At 41.5% G+C, this 15,449-nt stretch overlaps 1 protein-coding gene across 1 annotated transcript in view; it reads right to left on the bottom strand.

The window, feature by feature from the left end:
* Positions 1-15,449, bottom strand: part of TTLL5 (tubulin tyrosine ligase like 5) — a 150,090-nt gene that overhangs the window by 86,805 nt on the left and 47,836 nt on the right. Inside the window, exons 20-24 of the mRNA XM_063117892.1 lie at positions 14,345-14,383; positions 5,140-5,291; positions 4,558-4,864; positions 2,030-2,150; positions 498-644 (exon numbers count right to left, since the gene is read on the bottom strand). Coding sequence (XP_062973962.1) covers positions 498-644; positions 2,030-2,150; positions 4,558-4,864; positions 5,140-5,291; positions 14,345-14,383 — 766 coding nt within the window. The remainder of the gene's footprint in view (positions 1-497; positions 645-2,029; positions 2,151-4,557; positions 4,865-5,139; positions 5,292-14,344; positions 14,384-15,449) is intronic.

The raw sequence follows: 15,449 nt of genomic DNA, 5'->3' as shown, positions 1-15,449 counted from the left end.
GCACTGGAATGGGGAGGAGAAGACAAAGCTGTTGCCTCTCATCAGCAACCCCAAATCAGTCATGATAGCTGCTTCTGTGCTGTTAATGCTGGTGGAGAAGTGCTGATCGAGATTGGGAGAGGGGGGAAGACTTTATCCTTCCTCTCTTGATGACCCTAAAGGAATCTTCCCCCACCCTCACCCCAGCGATCATGGACAGGATCGCTAGAATGGGGGTGAGGTTAAAGCTCCCCCCCCCCAGCGTTTCTCTATACATACACACTCCTGGGACCCCCAGTGACACCAAATAGGCCCTCAGGGCTGAAAACATTGTGCTCCCCTGCAGTAGAAGGGTAGAAAGCAAACATACGAATGTTCATGCTTCAGTTTTCCCTAATTCTTTGCATCTTTTGGACCTACACTGGAGCCATAAAAGCAAAGCTGGGAGCATGAATTTCTAGTTCATGTACATTAATCCTCTGCCGCACCAGAATTCGGCTGGCACAACCCATACTCACCCTATTGTAACAGATGATGAATTCACCCAGCTGGTGAGCCAAGATGCGCCTGCGGTCAAACAGGGCCAGGCGCCGACTTGGGAGCAGCATCCTCAAAGACTGCTGAAGATTACTGGCTGCTCGCTTCAAAAAGCGAACCACCAGCTCCTGCCACCAAGAAACAAAGTTAAAGAGTGAATCCATCTGGCTTCCTTCCTATATTTCACTCTCAGAAATGATGCTGAAAGGGTATCTGGGTTGGGGTTAAGAGGAATCAGGTTGCAAGGAAAGTCAACAGGCATGAAGTTCAGGGGATCTAACACAGTCTGTAATTGTTGGAAACAGCTGCAGGTAAAAGCACAACTCTGAATGGAAAGCAGGCTTTGACATGGAATTCTGACCAGGTATACCCTTGCCACCACCCTGCACCTCTGGCACCACCTTTGCTCACACTCTCCATGCCTTGCATCAACTCTGACTCGAAAGGTCCACCCAGCCCTCCCACTACACCACCAGCCAATGGTAGGGAGAACTGCCCTCCCCTTGCAAAGTGAGCACTAAAGCAAGACGCCTGCTGTGGGTGTTTAGTTTCAAACACACTCTGTCTCCAGTCTGGATTTACTTTTGGTTAGGTGCCCTACTAAACATGCAAATGAACTACTTCATAGCCAAAGCGTTGAATTTCACAGTTTGCTTCTCACTTGCATTATATTAGGTTGGTTTGATCTGTTATTTTAAACATTATTTTTCACAGCATAGCAGACAAAGCAGCTCACAGAGAGCCAGTTTCAATTTTCCACTTGGAAAGAGCAGGGGTAACATTTTCCACTGAGGCAAACTGATTATTCCCAATTCCTGACATAAGGCTTTTAATCTATGAGCTAGATTGGCTCTTTCCTCATAGCCTGTTTTCACAGCGTCTCCATTTGGGCTAAGAAAACTGCCAGCTAAGGGCAAGGCCTAGAACTCTGGAGTGATTTCATTAAGTGCTATAAGGCAGCTGCTTCATATATGGCACAATATATGGCAGCTACTGTCTGGGGAAGTCAGACGACAACACAAAGCCATGCCTGGAAACCAAGTCCCATACAAACAGGTTTCCCATTTCCACGCCTTAAACCAGGGGTGGGTAACCTGTGACCATCCAGATGTTTTGGCTGACACCATTGGCTACGTTGGGCTGATGGGAGTCGCGAGCCAAAACATCTGGAGGGCCACTGGTTGCCCACCCCTGCCTTAAACTAAGTGAAAAGGTGGCAATCTGAGGTGACTTTCACTTCAACCATGCTCCATTCAGCTGCGTTTGTCTCCTCTAGTGTCCAACCACACTTCTCTGCACATCAACAATCTACACTGTTTCAAAAAGAGGCTTAGAATTCATTTCAGTAACAGAGGCAGGATGAATTAGTCTTGAAATGGTTAACAGCATTCAGCATTCCTGCACAGCTCTAGCTGATGGGAATCGGCTTCCCACTGAATGTGATTCAAGAATGCTGAGTAGGATCAGCTGGGATCCTCCCTGAAAGAAGCTGGGCAAGCACACAATATCTTACCATCTGCTCATCCTCTTTGGCAGCCCAGGAAGGATTATGGACCTGATCCCCAGCCTCTTTCATCAGGCGCAGCTGGACACGCTGCAGGTAGGCGGAGAAAGCCCTGCGTGCCTGAACTTTGCTGAAGAAGCAGAGACGCACAGGTAACAGTCAGAAATAAAACAAGCTTTCTTGCTTTTGGACCCAATGACCCCCTAATACATTATTAGCTGTTATGGGTGGGACAAAGGAACGTTTTAGAATCTGGGTCAGCAACTGGAGTCCCTAAGCTGAAGAAGCAATGCACACTGATCTATCCTATAGGGCAGGCTGTGCACCCCATTCTCCACCATACTTTCCACATCACTTAAATTAGCATAAGCTGGAGGCAATTCATCAACACCATGGTTCCTGATTCTTCTGAGGTTATGATTCTGCCTCCTTATAAGCAGTTTTGACCAGGCCACTAAAATTGGAAAGCTCTACCAAAGTGCCCCAAATGCAAAGGAGGCCTTCCATATTTCCCAGAGTGAATGAAGAAGATTAGCTCAGGCCTCTCTCAAAAATTCAACCTCTGCAGCTCCCTCAAATGTTCAGTGTTACTGTCTGTTTCACAAAGCAACATGCAAGTCAAGAACAGATCCGCCCCCCCACAAATTCATTTACCTCTGAATCCTAGAGGAATTGTGAAAGTTCAGGGACAAACTTTGCCTTAATACCATTTTCAATGCTCTATTCTATGACACAAAAGAAATGTCACATAAGAGCCTGCTTATTCTAACCCTTCATCTCTTTTGCTTTTGTGATCCTCTGTATCTCATACTATACATGACATTATAGTTCCACAATAACTGAGACACTTGCAGTAGGTTAGCTAAGAACAAACAGCAATAGAAGCAAAAAAGGAAAGAGCAGGAATTAATGGGCAAAACATATATTGCCTCGTCATCATTGGCTAGTCACTGGACTGCTGTCTAAATGTTGGCAGTAAACGTCCCCCATCTCTTAATATTCAACAATTACACTCCCCATTCCCATTCTCACTACTCCTTATCAAACACTGTCTTCTCCCTTCACTCTGGTCCTACCAGCAGGCACATACCATACACCAACTGGACAAGTGTCCATACTAATTCAAACTTCTGTATAGCGCCACTAAGTAAATGTTGACCAACAACAATGGTAACAGCCATCCATCTACCTTTAATGTCAAGGGAAGATTAAGAGGCCAAAGCATACATTCTACGGAGGGAATTCTTCCACAACTTTAGGCGAAACAGATAATCAAATATCATTTTAAAAAACCTTTTGAACAAGCTCAAGAAACTGAAACAGAATTATCACTTTGCTTATCTTTAACATGAGCAAGAAAGCAAGAAAAGTTACATCTAAAGTGTGAGGTTAATCCAGAATTCACTGACTTACACTCTGTTCAAAGAGACCAAGCTGGCAAAAACAGTTAAGTTGCAAATACCTCCTTATGATCATCTCTTGAATTGAAAGAATGCTCTCAATTATGTTATGTTTCAATCATAATGAGTCAGAAATGAAGGGTTATCTTTTTGGTCTAAGAGAACAGCATGGCATGGCAACAGAGTATTTGAAAAGCTTAGACACTGCTTCGGATTGGATGGCTTTGACATTAGGCAAAAAGAGAAGCTTCTACTAAATAAGATGCAAATGAAATACTGCTCCTGGCACAGAAACCTTCTCCACACACAAATGTTTGCACAGAATGGATCAGAAGTATTCTTAAATGCCTCGCCTCCTGGTAAACCCCCAAAAGAACAACAGAAGAGCAAATGAAGCGATAGTATCAAGGCATTTCTTCCGGACATCATTGTCAGATGTAATCGTCTTGAGGTTTTTTTTGCTTGTTGATTATGCTAAAGCAACAGCCTGCCTGGAAAGGAGGCTGGCAGCACTTGCATGAGCATCAACACAACCAACAGCAGCAAGGGATATGGCATGGGGGCCCAATTAGCACTGGGGGGAGCCATCAGGAGCAGTACGTTGAGGGCCCACCCAAGCGTGAAGCTACCCCTGAACAACCTTCCCCAAATTGTTTATCCCTGCATCTATTTTTGAGATGTGAATCTTAGTGTTCACTTTAGCTGTCATGGTGAATAGTAGTCAATATTCCCCATTAATGTTTAACTCCTTTTTTGATCCAACAGAAATCTGTTTTTGTTTGTATTCTATGCTTTTTACAGTTTTAAATTTTGTATATTTGTTTTTAATGTTCACTGTTTTTAACTTTTGTAAACCGGCCAGAGAGCTTCAGCTATGGGTCGGTATATAAATGTAATAAATAATAATAATAAATAATAATTAGAAGCTATCACAGCATTTTGTGGTGCTAACATCCATAAATAAACGATACTCCACATTTAGAAATTCTAGCTGTGGCACAAAAACTGAGCTATTTTCTGTGCCAACTACCATATATGCCAGTGCAGCCAAAAACATAAGCAGACAAGAGACTCCTGCTTATGTGCCTGTCCTCATGTTAGTCCCCAAAACCAAAGCAATCTCATGAAAACTCTTACCTTAGATTCTTATTTTCTTGCAGAATCTGCAGCAAATTAAATGGAAGGTCAACATCTTTGGGCATTGGGTCCATTTTGTCTTGAAGAGACAGTACTTCACGTTTCTGTTCAGACTCCTTCAGCAACTTCCCTGGGTGGACAGGCTCCATCTGTTCTGACAACTGTGGCTTCAATTTCCCCTGCATATTCCCAAGACAGCCAGCTGCTTCACCTGGAGGTATCTCCAGTTCGTCGTCCTCCTCTGCACTCTCCTCTTCCTCTTCCTCTTCCATTTCTGACTTGACAAAATTAGCTGACTGTGAAGTCCCTGTTAGAGCCAATATAGTCCCAGTTCTTAACATTTTAGCATCGGTAAAACAAGGCAGTCAATTTCAGGATCTCATATTACTATCCCACACTCACAACATTGACTTTATATGCAAAGATTACATAGTAGGAATAGACAAGCAAAACAGGAAATACATATATACACAGATATTTTTTCACTCAGAAGTTAGGATGCACACATGCAAGGTGGGACCCATCCTTTAAACCCATGCATCCCCATTATAACATGGGGAAACGGGTAAGACTCACATGTACCTGACAGTCTTGTCCGTCCTGGTCTCAGTTTGCCAAGACGTCGCCTTCGTTTCCGTACCTCTAGCGACAGCAGTTTCCGCTCATACAGAGCGGCATGAAGCTGAGCATTACAATCCAAAATATCCAGACCCAGGTCTCCAGCAAGAGCTAAACTGAAACATACAAGAACAGGCAGAACCCTCAATGCCTTTTCTGTCCAGCTATGTCCAGAGTAACCTACATACTAGACACACACTTTGCCTACAGTACCAGATAAATAGGAATTAGTACAAGTACAGTGTAACTTCTAAAAACTGTCCAGTCTGACACTGTTACGTATCAGTAACTAACATTCCTTAAGAGCGGCTCACACCTGGTCACACTAATGGAAGTGAAGGCCCCAGCCTCAGCCAGTCTCATTTTTTTGCGAAAGCTATAAGGCTTCAAAAAACAATCGAATAGGCATTTAATGTAACCAATCTTTATGGCAGCATTCTACACTGCCAGGTCAGGGCTGTTTTGGCCTCAGTTTGCAACAATATAAGGTGACATTGTGTGGAACGTTCTCAAAGAATGCCAGTTACAGGTAAGTCCATGCATAGTCCCATTCATGATCACTTGGGGTGATATAGAACTTCTGCAATCAGATGGAACAAGGAGACGGTGACCACAGGCCCATGGGGCGGTGGGGGGGTAAGACAAAGTGGGGACCCACAACTCATAGTGGGCAGCAAACCCATCTGGCAATCCCTCCAAGAGAACATATTTTAAAGCAAAACTGTGGAGCACCTGTGATCATACATCCCTATACGTTACTTCCCTACATTATCCTTTTCACAGTTTGTCCCATTTTTATTTTCTTCCTCTGAGCAGTATATTCCTTCCCACTGCAGGAGTGGGAGGACTATTTGTATCAAGGGCCTGGAGAACCCTGATATACATCAAAGGACAGGTGCTAGAGTTTAGAAAAGAAATCCTGTCTGAACAATGTAAAAATGCATTAATCACATCTACATCTACATCTATATATCTGCTACAGTGTCCGAAGTAGCAAGATACTGGGCCCTTTATGACTAAATAGCATTGAGTTTTGTGCACTTGAAAGAGTTAATATCAGAAAAGATCTATCCCACTACTCCCAGTCAGTGATATGGTGCAGAAAAAATTCCAGTGCTTTATTTTTCCATGGAAAATTCTACATTTCATAAGTTCATTAATAAAAATGGATGTATGCCAATTGCAAACACAATATTAGGAAAGCTTGGCTGTTTCAAAATTGTAATTAATGCTTTTCAGCCATTATCCTTATAGCAGCTATGCAGGAGAATACATATATGTCTCAGAGTGAAACAGAACTAATAAATGACAGGGAAACTGAAGGTGACCCAACAACCTTGGGAAAAAGTTGGACGCCACTGAAATGGCTGTTAGCAGATCGTGCACACATCTCTGGGTTACTAAAACTAATTAGTGTGTCAACGGTTTTCAGTGCCTTTGTTTCTGTCTTAAATTTAAACAGTATAAGGGAAGTACATGGTATTTTCTTTCAGTTTTGACAAGTATTCCTGTTTTAATTTACAAAATAAAACATTTAAATCACATTAAGGGTGCAATCCTATTCAGATGAACTCGGAGGCTGACAGGCATCCTACGCAGAGTGGGAGGAGCATGGAGGCGATCTGCATTTTTGCCCCTCTAGCTAGGGCTCTGTGGAGGGGAGGGGAGGGGAGGGGAGGGGGCTGGGATAACTTGCATCCCCGCTCCTCTAGTCCCTCCCCTCTCCAACCCACACAACCACCGCCTTTCCCTCCTCTCCAAGGTTGCTTTTGCCTCGAGAGAGACAGCCCGTGCAGTTCTCTCGACGCCGGCTACAAGCAGGAGGGAGAGCGGGCAGGGAGCTCAACCACCTAGGTCCGATGTAGGAGTGCTGCCTCCCACCTCGGATCCAAGAACCTGAACCTGCTCTCCTGCTATCTAGGGAGTCATACGATTGCTCTCCCCGTATGCTTTGCATTACAATATTCATTAACCTACTCTGCATTACAAAATTTTCAAGTTCAATATTTTTTCCAGAAAACCCTATCACTATTTCCAGTAAGAGATAAATTGACCAAATATATATTATTAGTTGTAGTTGTTTACATTTGTAACCTACCCCCACCTCTGTGATCGCCTCACAATCACTCTGTGAAATAGGTTAGCCTATAATATGATTACTTGGCTGAGGCCCTATAAGCTTCAGAGCTGAGCCGGGATCTGAACCTGGTTTCCCCCATTCTAGCCATTACAAACCATACCAGCTGTTCACACTCTAACCACTGCACCAGACCAGCTGTTAGGCATGTGCTACATCAACTCAGTTCCTGGACTCGTTGTTGCTAAGAAATGCTTTCTTGTATTTAGGGGCTCTGTGGATGAAAAATACTTGAACCAAAACTCTGCAGCATTTTCCTTTCCTCTAAAAAATAAGCTATTTTCTCCAAATAAACTCTACTCCTAGCAATAAAATTTTAGGATACTGTATTTATGCTTATAACTGAGAGCCAATGTGGTTTAGTGGCCAAAATGTCAGACTGGGAATTGGGAGATCTGGGTTCTAGTCCCTACTCAGCCATGGAAACCGACTGGGTGACTTTGGCCCAGTCACACACTCTCAGCCCCACCCACCTCACAGGGTTGTGGTTGTGAGGATAAAATGAAGAGGAGGATTATGTATGCTGCCTTGAGTTCCTTGGAGGAAAAAAGGCGGGATGTAAATGCAATAATAAATACAAATAAGTAAATAGCTGTGTGTTCTTGTTATAGATCTGTGGTTTGGTAAGAATCCCTAGGATGAGAACGAGGGATTTGCGCTGTGTGAGAAGGAGGAATTGGCTGAGAGTGGATTGGCTGAGAGTGAGAAGGAGGGGTGAATATAAACTGGGTGCTATGCCTGTGTGAGGGCTTTGTTGTGAGAGGGTTTAGATGAGAGTTAGGTTATTAGGAAGGAGAGAGAGTGAGTTAAGGATTCAGTGATGGTCTGTGGTGATTGTGCAAGGACTGCCTGAGAGAGTGATTTCAGAGTATTACGTGATTTTAGATTGTAAGCCTCTAGGCAGGGTATCGCTGTTTTATTTGTAAATTTTGTACAGCACCAAGTACATTGTTGGTGCTATATAAATAAGTAAATAAATAAATAATAATAATAATAATAATTAATAATAATGTATGAGATATCCTATATTGCTAGAGCCATTTAAGAGTTACTTCTTTATTATTCAACAACTTATTATTGTAATTAATAAAGCTTTCTTTGCTTATAAGATCCTACACCTTCTGCTCTTAGCTATGTAAGAGGAAGGACATAAAGAGAAGAGGTTCTAAAGTAAAGCCTGTGTGTCTTTGCAGATAGAGGACCGAGTAAAGCGTTGGGCCTGAACCTTAATGATCCTGGTGGCAGTGAAACACAGTGTGTGTGAGACAAGGTGGTTCCTGCTTGGAGTAAGAAAGGCCTTAGAGAAAGGGAAATCTTACTAGGATGCCGGGGGGGGGGGGAGGAATCCCCCACAATTCCAGATGCCAAGACCAGACCATTAGATAGAGTCACCAGCTTAGGGTCTAAACAACTAGTTACTAATGAATACAAGGGAACAGTCCATCCCATGCTCCCCTTGTGGGAATGGTGCCTCACAATTGTCATTAAAAGGCAAGAGTAAGGAGGACACAGAATTCTGAAAATAGAGCTCTTATCACAGCCACCATATGACCTCCTTCATATGGTGGCTATGATAAAGTTTCCTGTCACACCAAGATGCATTATTTTAAGTCCTTGTTAGTACAGAGTCAAGAGCTGCACTATTTTGTCACAATCAAGCTTAATCTTATTGCAACTGTATAAGACTTTTTGTAGATCAAGGATTTAACAGTTCTGTGAGGAAATTAGTTGTGTGTGTTTTTAAGTTTGGTCAACTAGCTTAAACAGCTCCATATTTTATGCCTAAAATCTCATTGGAATCAGCCTGTTTGCTTGGAGGTGTGTGTATGTGTGTGTGTGCACATGACATTTCCTGTATTAAAAGTGGATAAACTCCCAAATAATCTCTCCCAGCCCTTCATCCTACAGAATAGTTGAGATTAACAAATGTTAGGGAATTGTTACAGGAATGTTTGACATCCTGGCAAACTAAGCTTTGCGTTGTGAAATATGTGTAATTATTTTCTATTCTGTTCTTCAGGTAGAAACACTCAGAGTGGCTGACAAAATTAAAAATGTAAACCATCAACACAACATAAAGAACAGCATAAAACCATAGGAGCAGGGGAAAGAACAGAAAGCCAGATTCATACAGTATAAACCTGATAGTTCAGCAATTAAATGATGCTTCATTTCCATCTCCTATAAAACACAGCCTAGAATGAAATCATCATATTTGATTTGCCAGTGGAAGCCTTGCCCTGCTACTTGTGGCTGACAGGGATTGGCCCATGTACAAAGTGGAGATTGGCCCATGTACAAAGTGGATCTGTCTCTCCCTCACAGAGAGAGACTGAAATTTGTCTTGAAAAGCCAGAGCCAAGATATTTTTTAAAAAACGATTCGCTGTGCCCCAAAGAGAACATCCCTTTGGGGCTAGAATTCCCAGAAAAACATGGGGTGATTCCCTGCTTTTCTATGCCTTGATGATCTGAAGAGGCATGTACTAACCTCCATAATTAGATATAGTTGCAGAATTTAGTCTTTAACCTAAGTACTTACGGGGCTCCTGGTGAGGTGCCACAGCCCAGGCATGTAAGAAACGTGCATTGTTATTCTTATGCTTTTGGCATTTCATTTGGAAATCTCTTTCCTTTTACTTTAATGCAAGGTAAACTTGGATTTCCTTCAATAAATACAATTTTATTTTTAAATTATAATTCCATGACTGGAGTCTCCCCTAAGCCTCACAGGAACAGGCTGTAAGGTGAGATACAATGAGAGCAGGAGGGTTGGCTGCATCTAGCGCTAGGAGGGAAGAATCCCTTAGAAATGAGAATTGGAAGGGAAACTTTAGAATTCTCTGAGACAGTCTGCGAAAAGGACAGGAACCTGGAAGAGAGGCCTGTTGAACTCGAGGCCTCTCCCTAAATGGAATGAGGTGGGAAATTATGACGAAGAAGGTACTTTCATAAGATTCCTCCAAGATTTTGCAGAATTTTCTGTGTGTGATGCTGGAAAAGAGAATAAAGAGGAAGATACGATAATTATATCCTTTTGGGATTTTGCTGAGGTCTGTGAATTTCCAGAAGGGAAGAGCATACCTAAGGATGAATACAGGGGGGAGGACTGTGAAACCAGCCCCAGTTTATAAAGCTTTGGACTTCTGGCTAGCAAGGATCAAGAGCTCCATGAAATCATGTGTACACCCACTGCAAAGAAGAGTAAAACTGAGAGGTCGCTTTGTTACCTGAAGTTGCTGTTGAGACATCTAGTGGCGACATGCCCAATTTGCAAGTCAAAACCTCTGAAGAGGAAAAAGAACAGGTATCATGTGATTTCAGAGACTGAACCTTTGATTACAGACTATTGACTCTGTTCCTCTTGTACCTGTTGATGAGATATTTCATGATTCAGGAAAGGTTACCTGTGAAGAGCCTACAGCTACAGGAATTGTCTGGCCAGAACAAAAATCGATTTTGAAAAAAGATGTCTTGTGTCAGAAGCTGCTGATTGCAAGTAGAATCAGACCCCACAAGAGGAGAAAAAGATTTTCCAGAAGTAATTTTAAACTGTGTGGAAAAACATCCATCTCTCAACTGCATCCTGTGTCTGAGGATCCTTGAATAATGTGTTTTTCCCATGGGGCAGAATACAAAGAAAATTATGGGACATTTCCTTGTAAATCCTACTTAGTTCTAAAACTACTGCGCTTACTAAATATGGTGTTGCGTTTCTTTTCTTTTAATCAGAGTAAGAAGGGAGCCAGGACAGATAAGCTACAGAGAAAGGGTTCACTCATGGAACTAGTCAATACTATGCAAAAGACAATGGGATTGTTCTTCCTATTGAAAACATAAAATTAACATGTCAGTAAAACAGACTTTGTTCTACAAAACAGACAAACATATTATACAAAGGACAACACCCAGGCTGTAATAAGAAATTCACCATTGCGGTATTTGCCTTATTATCAGTTGGAGAAAATGTGTTAGAAGTAGGTTGGAAACAAGCCAGCGGACTCAACTAGCTTCCAGAACCAGCTCTTCCAATGTTATGTTCATTGGAAGCCTCGCAGAAATACAGTTGTTTAATTTGTAAAAAACTGTACATCTACGACAAATCTCTACAGAGACTATCAAGAGGTAGGGAGAATCACATTGGTACCTAATAATTTTTTCAGGAAAAATAAAGCTTTGACAAACCTATGAACATCAATTTAAAAGTGTATCTTTGTACAGTATGTGTTTTGAGGCATGGACCTGATCCTATATTGAGGCTCATATATAAGAAAGAGTTGGTGTGCTTTAATTTCATATAAACTGCATATTCTGTTTCTTTACAGTGGATTTGAGAGAGATACTATTAATCTTCTAATGAATGCTACTGGAACCTTAAGAATAATCTCAGTGCTGTGTTTACTTTCCTCCTATTCTAAGAAAAGTATGTGTATTTTACCCCATGGAAGTTTTTCTATAGAGACTTCAAGAAGAATCCATACATCCAGAATTGGAAACTGCATGCCTTCTATATGCTGAAATTAACAATGTGGTAATGTTTGATGTTCCCTGGCCCTAGAATGGACTGCCCATAGAAAGAATGGCATGGAATTCTAACTATAGACATAGAACTAGATAGGTTATATTACTATTAATGTACTACTAGCAAAGGATTTTGCCCCAAGATAACCTTGCAATATATTTTTACCTTTCATCAAATGCCTCAATTATCTTAACATTTAGCATCCCTTTCTTCTTTCATTACGAGTTAGACAGAAATGCATTTGCTGGCAATGCCTTATTAAAGACCTAAAATCACACTGGAATCAGCATGTTTGCTTGGAGACATGCCCAAGTAATTTCCTTTATGAATTAAATGCAGATACCTCCTAAATCCCCATCTACCCCTTCAACCTACTGAATATGTGAAATTAACAAATGAATGGTTAAAAAAATGTCTGACATCTTGGCACCCTACACTTTGTAGAGATATGAAATATACTTGATGGCTCAGCAATTAAAAGATGCTTAATTTTCATTTCCTGTAAAACACAGCTTAGAATGAAATCCTCATCTCCAATTGGCCAGTGCAAGCCTTGTCCTGCTTACTACAGCAGACAGGAACTGGCCCACATCCAAAGCAGGGTTGTTCCTCCCTCTTGGGGTGAGATTGGATTTTTCCAATTGAAAAAACAGAGCTGAGAAATTTAAAAAGGTGGTTTTATGTGCCTCACAAACAGCTTCACTTTGGGCCTAAACTGCCCAGAAAAAGATGGGGGTGACATCCTGCTTTTTCATGGCTTGTTGTTCTGAGCGGGAATGTGATCACTTTCATTATTAGAGATGGGTTCAACACTATTTTCTACAACCATGTACTTGAAGGCATCTTGGTCAGGTGTCACAGGAACTTGCGTTGTTATTATTATGCTTTTGACATTTTGTTTTGAATTCTCTTCCATAAATTAATACAATTTTACTTTTTCATTCTAAGTGTTAGTCTGGGAATAAATTCACTGAAATGCAGTACTGAAAGATTCCTCTTGATTCAACTGCTGCTAAATAATAGGCTATTTCATAAGATAGTTAACAAAGTACCATAGCAGCCTTCAAAACTGAGATTGTGGCAGCTGCTTATGGCTTTTATATGTTTTGCAGGTTCCTGTACCCTCACTTTGATCTTCATTTGTCAACTCTGTTTAAGCCATTTTGAATATTCAACACTCGGCTGCAGCTTGCTGTGTCGTGTGAATTGGGGGGGGGCATGGGTTATATGATGGTTAAACAAGTCCCCTAGGTCTGCACGACACAAAAAGCCACAGCTGGGCATTGCATATTCAAAATGGCCACACACACATCAGCATGCACCGCAGCCCACTATGGTTTAAATAAGGTGCATGCAGGCAGCAATTTTGAAATAAGCTACAGTGGGCTGTTTGATTGTGCAAACCAGGCCATTGTATCCTATGTATAAATTCCAAGTAAGTGACTATCACCATAGTAAGGTGACTGAACAGAGTCGTCAAACCATCTCTGCACTTCCTAACATTCTGCCACTTACGGATGACTCAGCAATGCTAAATACTTCAGTCCTGACAGCTCTCACTGCTGAAATCAGCTAGTTGTGAATTTGGCCATGAAGCTATAGGAAATTTAAGAATGGACCTTAGTAAAAAGGGGAAAAAGAAAAAAAGAAAAAAGTGTGACTGACACAGCTATTTAATAAATAATAATACAATACAGGTCTAGCCTTAGCCACATCAGCAGATAAGCCAAATAAGTGAAACATATGTAAGCAAAAATGGAACATATGTTTAAGTTGAGAGCACAGTAAGTGAAGACATAAATAATAAAATAGAAGCCATTTGTTCAACTGTTGGACTAAAAGGTTCCCAAAAGTAAAGAAGTTACAAAGGAGTTGGTTAATGAATTGAGGAAGATCCCCCCATTCCTGGCTTTGTAGAATGCTTTCACAGAAGTGGAAGAACCCTACTGGCTGAGAAGGGATTTTTCTTTGAGCCCTCTTGGTCACAGCTTCCAAGCGAAGTCCAACTCATCCTAAGGGCACTGCTCCTCTAAGTGTGACTCTCAAAGATCTTCTTCACTGATCTTTAGGAATATTGTGTCAGAGTTCATATGATTTACCTAAAGCCATTTTTCAACATCCTTAAACTTCAACAATATTACAGATTAAAGGAGGATCATAGAATCATATATAAGAGTTGGGAAGTTCAGCCCAAGGGAAATTTACGCACAAGCTGCTATCATACTGATAGAATCTTGTTCGATACTCTTGCCAGTCATCTAGAAAGAAAGTCTTAAGTCTGTTGCAAGGTTCTTTACCCATCAATGAGGAGGAACACGGGCTTTTCATAAAGCTCACTTTGCAGAATTGGCTATGAAGTTGGAACAACACTGTTCAACAAGACCCATTTTCAAGACAGTGAAGGCTTTGCTTGTCAGTAGGAGCCTCATCTCAAGTCTAAGGGTAACTGCAAGGTTCAAATTACAAAACCAGCCTTTTCCATTTAATAACCTGACTACTTAAAGTGCTTACCGAGTTCGTCTAGGAATTGGACCTCTCCTTGACCCTCCTCTGTGGGGGGTGGGGGAAGAGAGAAGATTCTGATTACATCACAAATACACATCAAAGCACATCAGATATATAAAAAGACTACAAAGTATTGTCAGAAGAACTAGAGTTTTCACCAAAAATGCCAGCTTCAGCTCAACCTGAAGCCTTGCTGGATCAGAACAATGTCCATGTAAACTAGGGACAGGCAACTTATGGCCCTTCAGATGTTGTTGGACTGGAGCTCCCATTTCCCACTCCACTGACTAGGACTGATAGGAGTTGCATTCTTACAACATCTGGGGGGAGGCACAAGTTGCCCACCCCTTACCTAGACCAACATTTTGCTTCCAATAGCAAACAGCCAGATGCAGAGATCACTGAAATGTTCACAAACAATGCAGGATATCTCTTATTTCATCTCCAGCATTTGGTATTCAGAAGTATAATGCTTGCATATAGAAGTTCAACTAGCTATCACAGTTATCAGCCACTTATTGAATTGACCTCCATTAATTAGTCTCATCATTTTAAAGCTATCTAAGCTAATGGACACCACTGCAGCTTATGGTTGTGAATTCCACAAGTTTGCACTGTGTAAAGCAAATTAGTTTGGTTTAATTTTTGCTCGCTACTGTCTATTGTCTCAATTTGCAAATTATATAATTTGCTATGCCTCCAGAGACATCTGCACTTAGAGACAGGAGTGCTGAGCCTATAGAAAATGAAAGCAGTTAAACAGCTCTACATCATGGTTTGGCAGGTGACTTAGGTTTCTAAAACGATGGTTAGTACAAGTTATGGATTGGAAGGAAGTTTGAATGTGGCTAATGTCCCCAGGTTTGTGTTAATCAGAATTAAACATCAGTCAGATGTAATGTTAAAATCAAGACAACAGAGAGCAAAGCAGCTTGGCTAATGACACCTAAAGGTGCAACAAAGATGAACTCAGCTACACTCTGAGTAAAACTAGGATCCTCATGGAACATGCTTTTCATAGAAAGCACGTTGGTACTGCTTGGAGCATTGGTTCAATGCCAATAATCCATGCCAGTTATAATTGCGACATGCAGTATTCTTCACTACTTGT

The sequence above is a fragment of the Elgaria multicarinata genome, chromosome 2, assembly GCF_023053635.1.
Source record: "Elgaria multicarinata webbii isolate HBS135686 ecotype San Diego chromosome 2, rElgMul1.1.pri, whole genome shotgun sequence".
Taxonomy (NCBI): Eukaryota; Metazoa; Chordata; class Lepidosauria; order Squamata; family Anguidae; genus Elgaria; species Elgaria multicarinata.
Note: the sequence above shows the minus strand (reverse complement) of the source record. Positions and strands in the feature narration are given on the sequence as shown.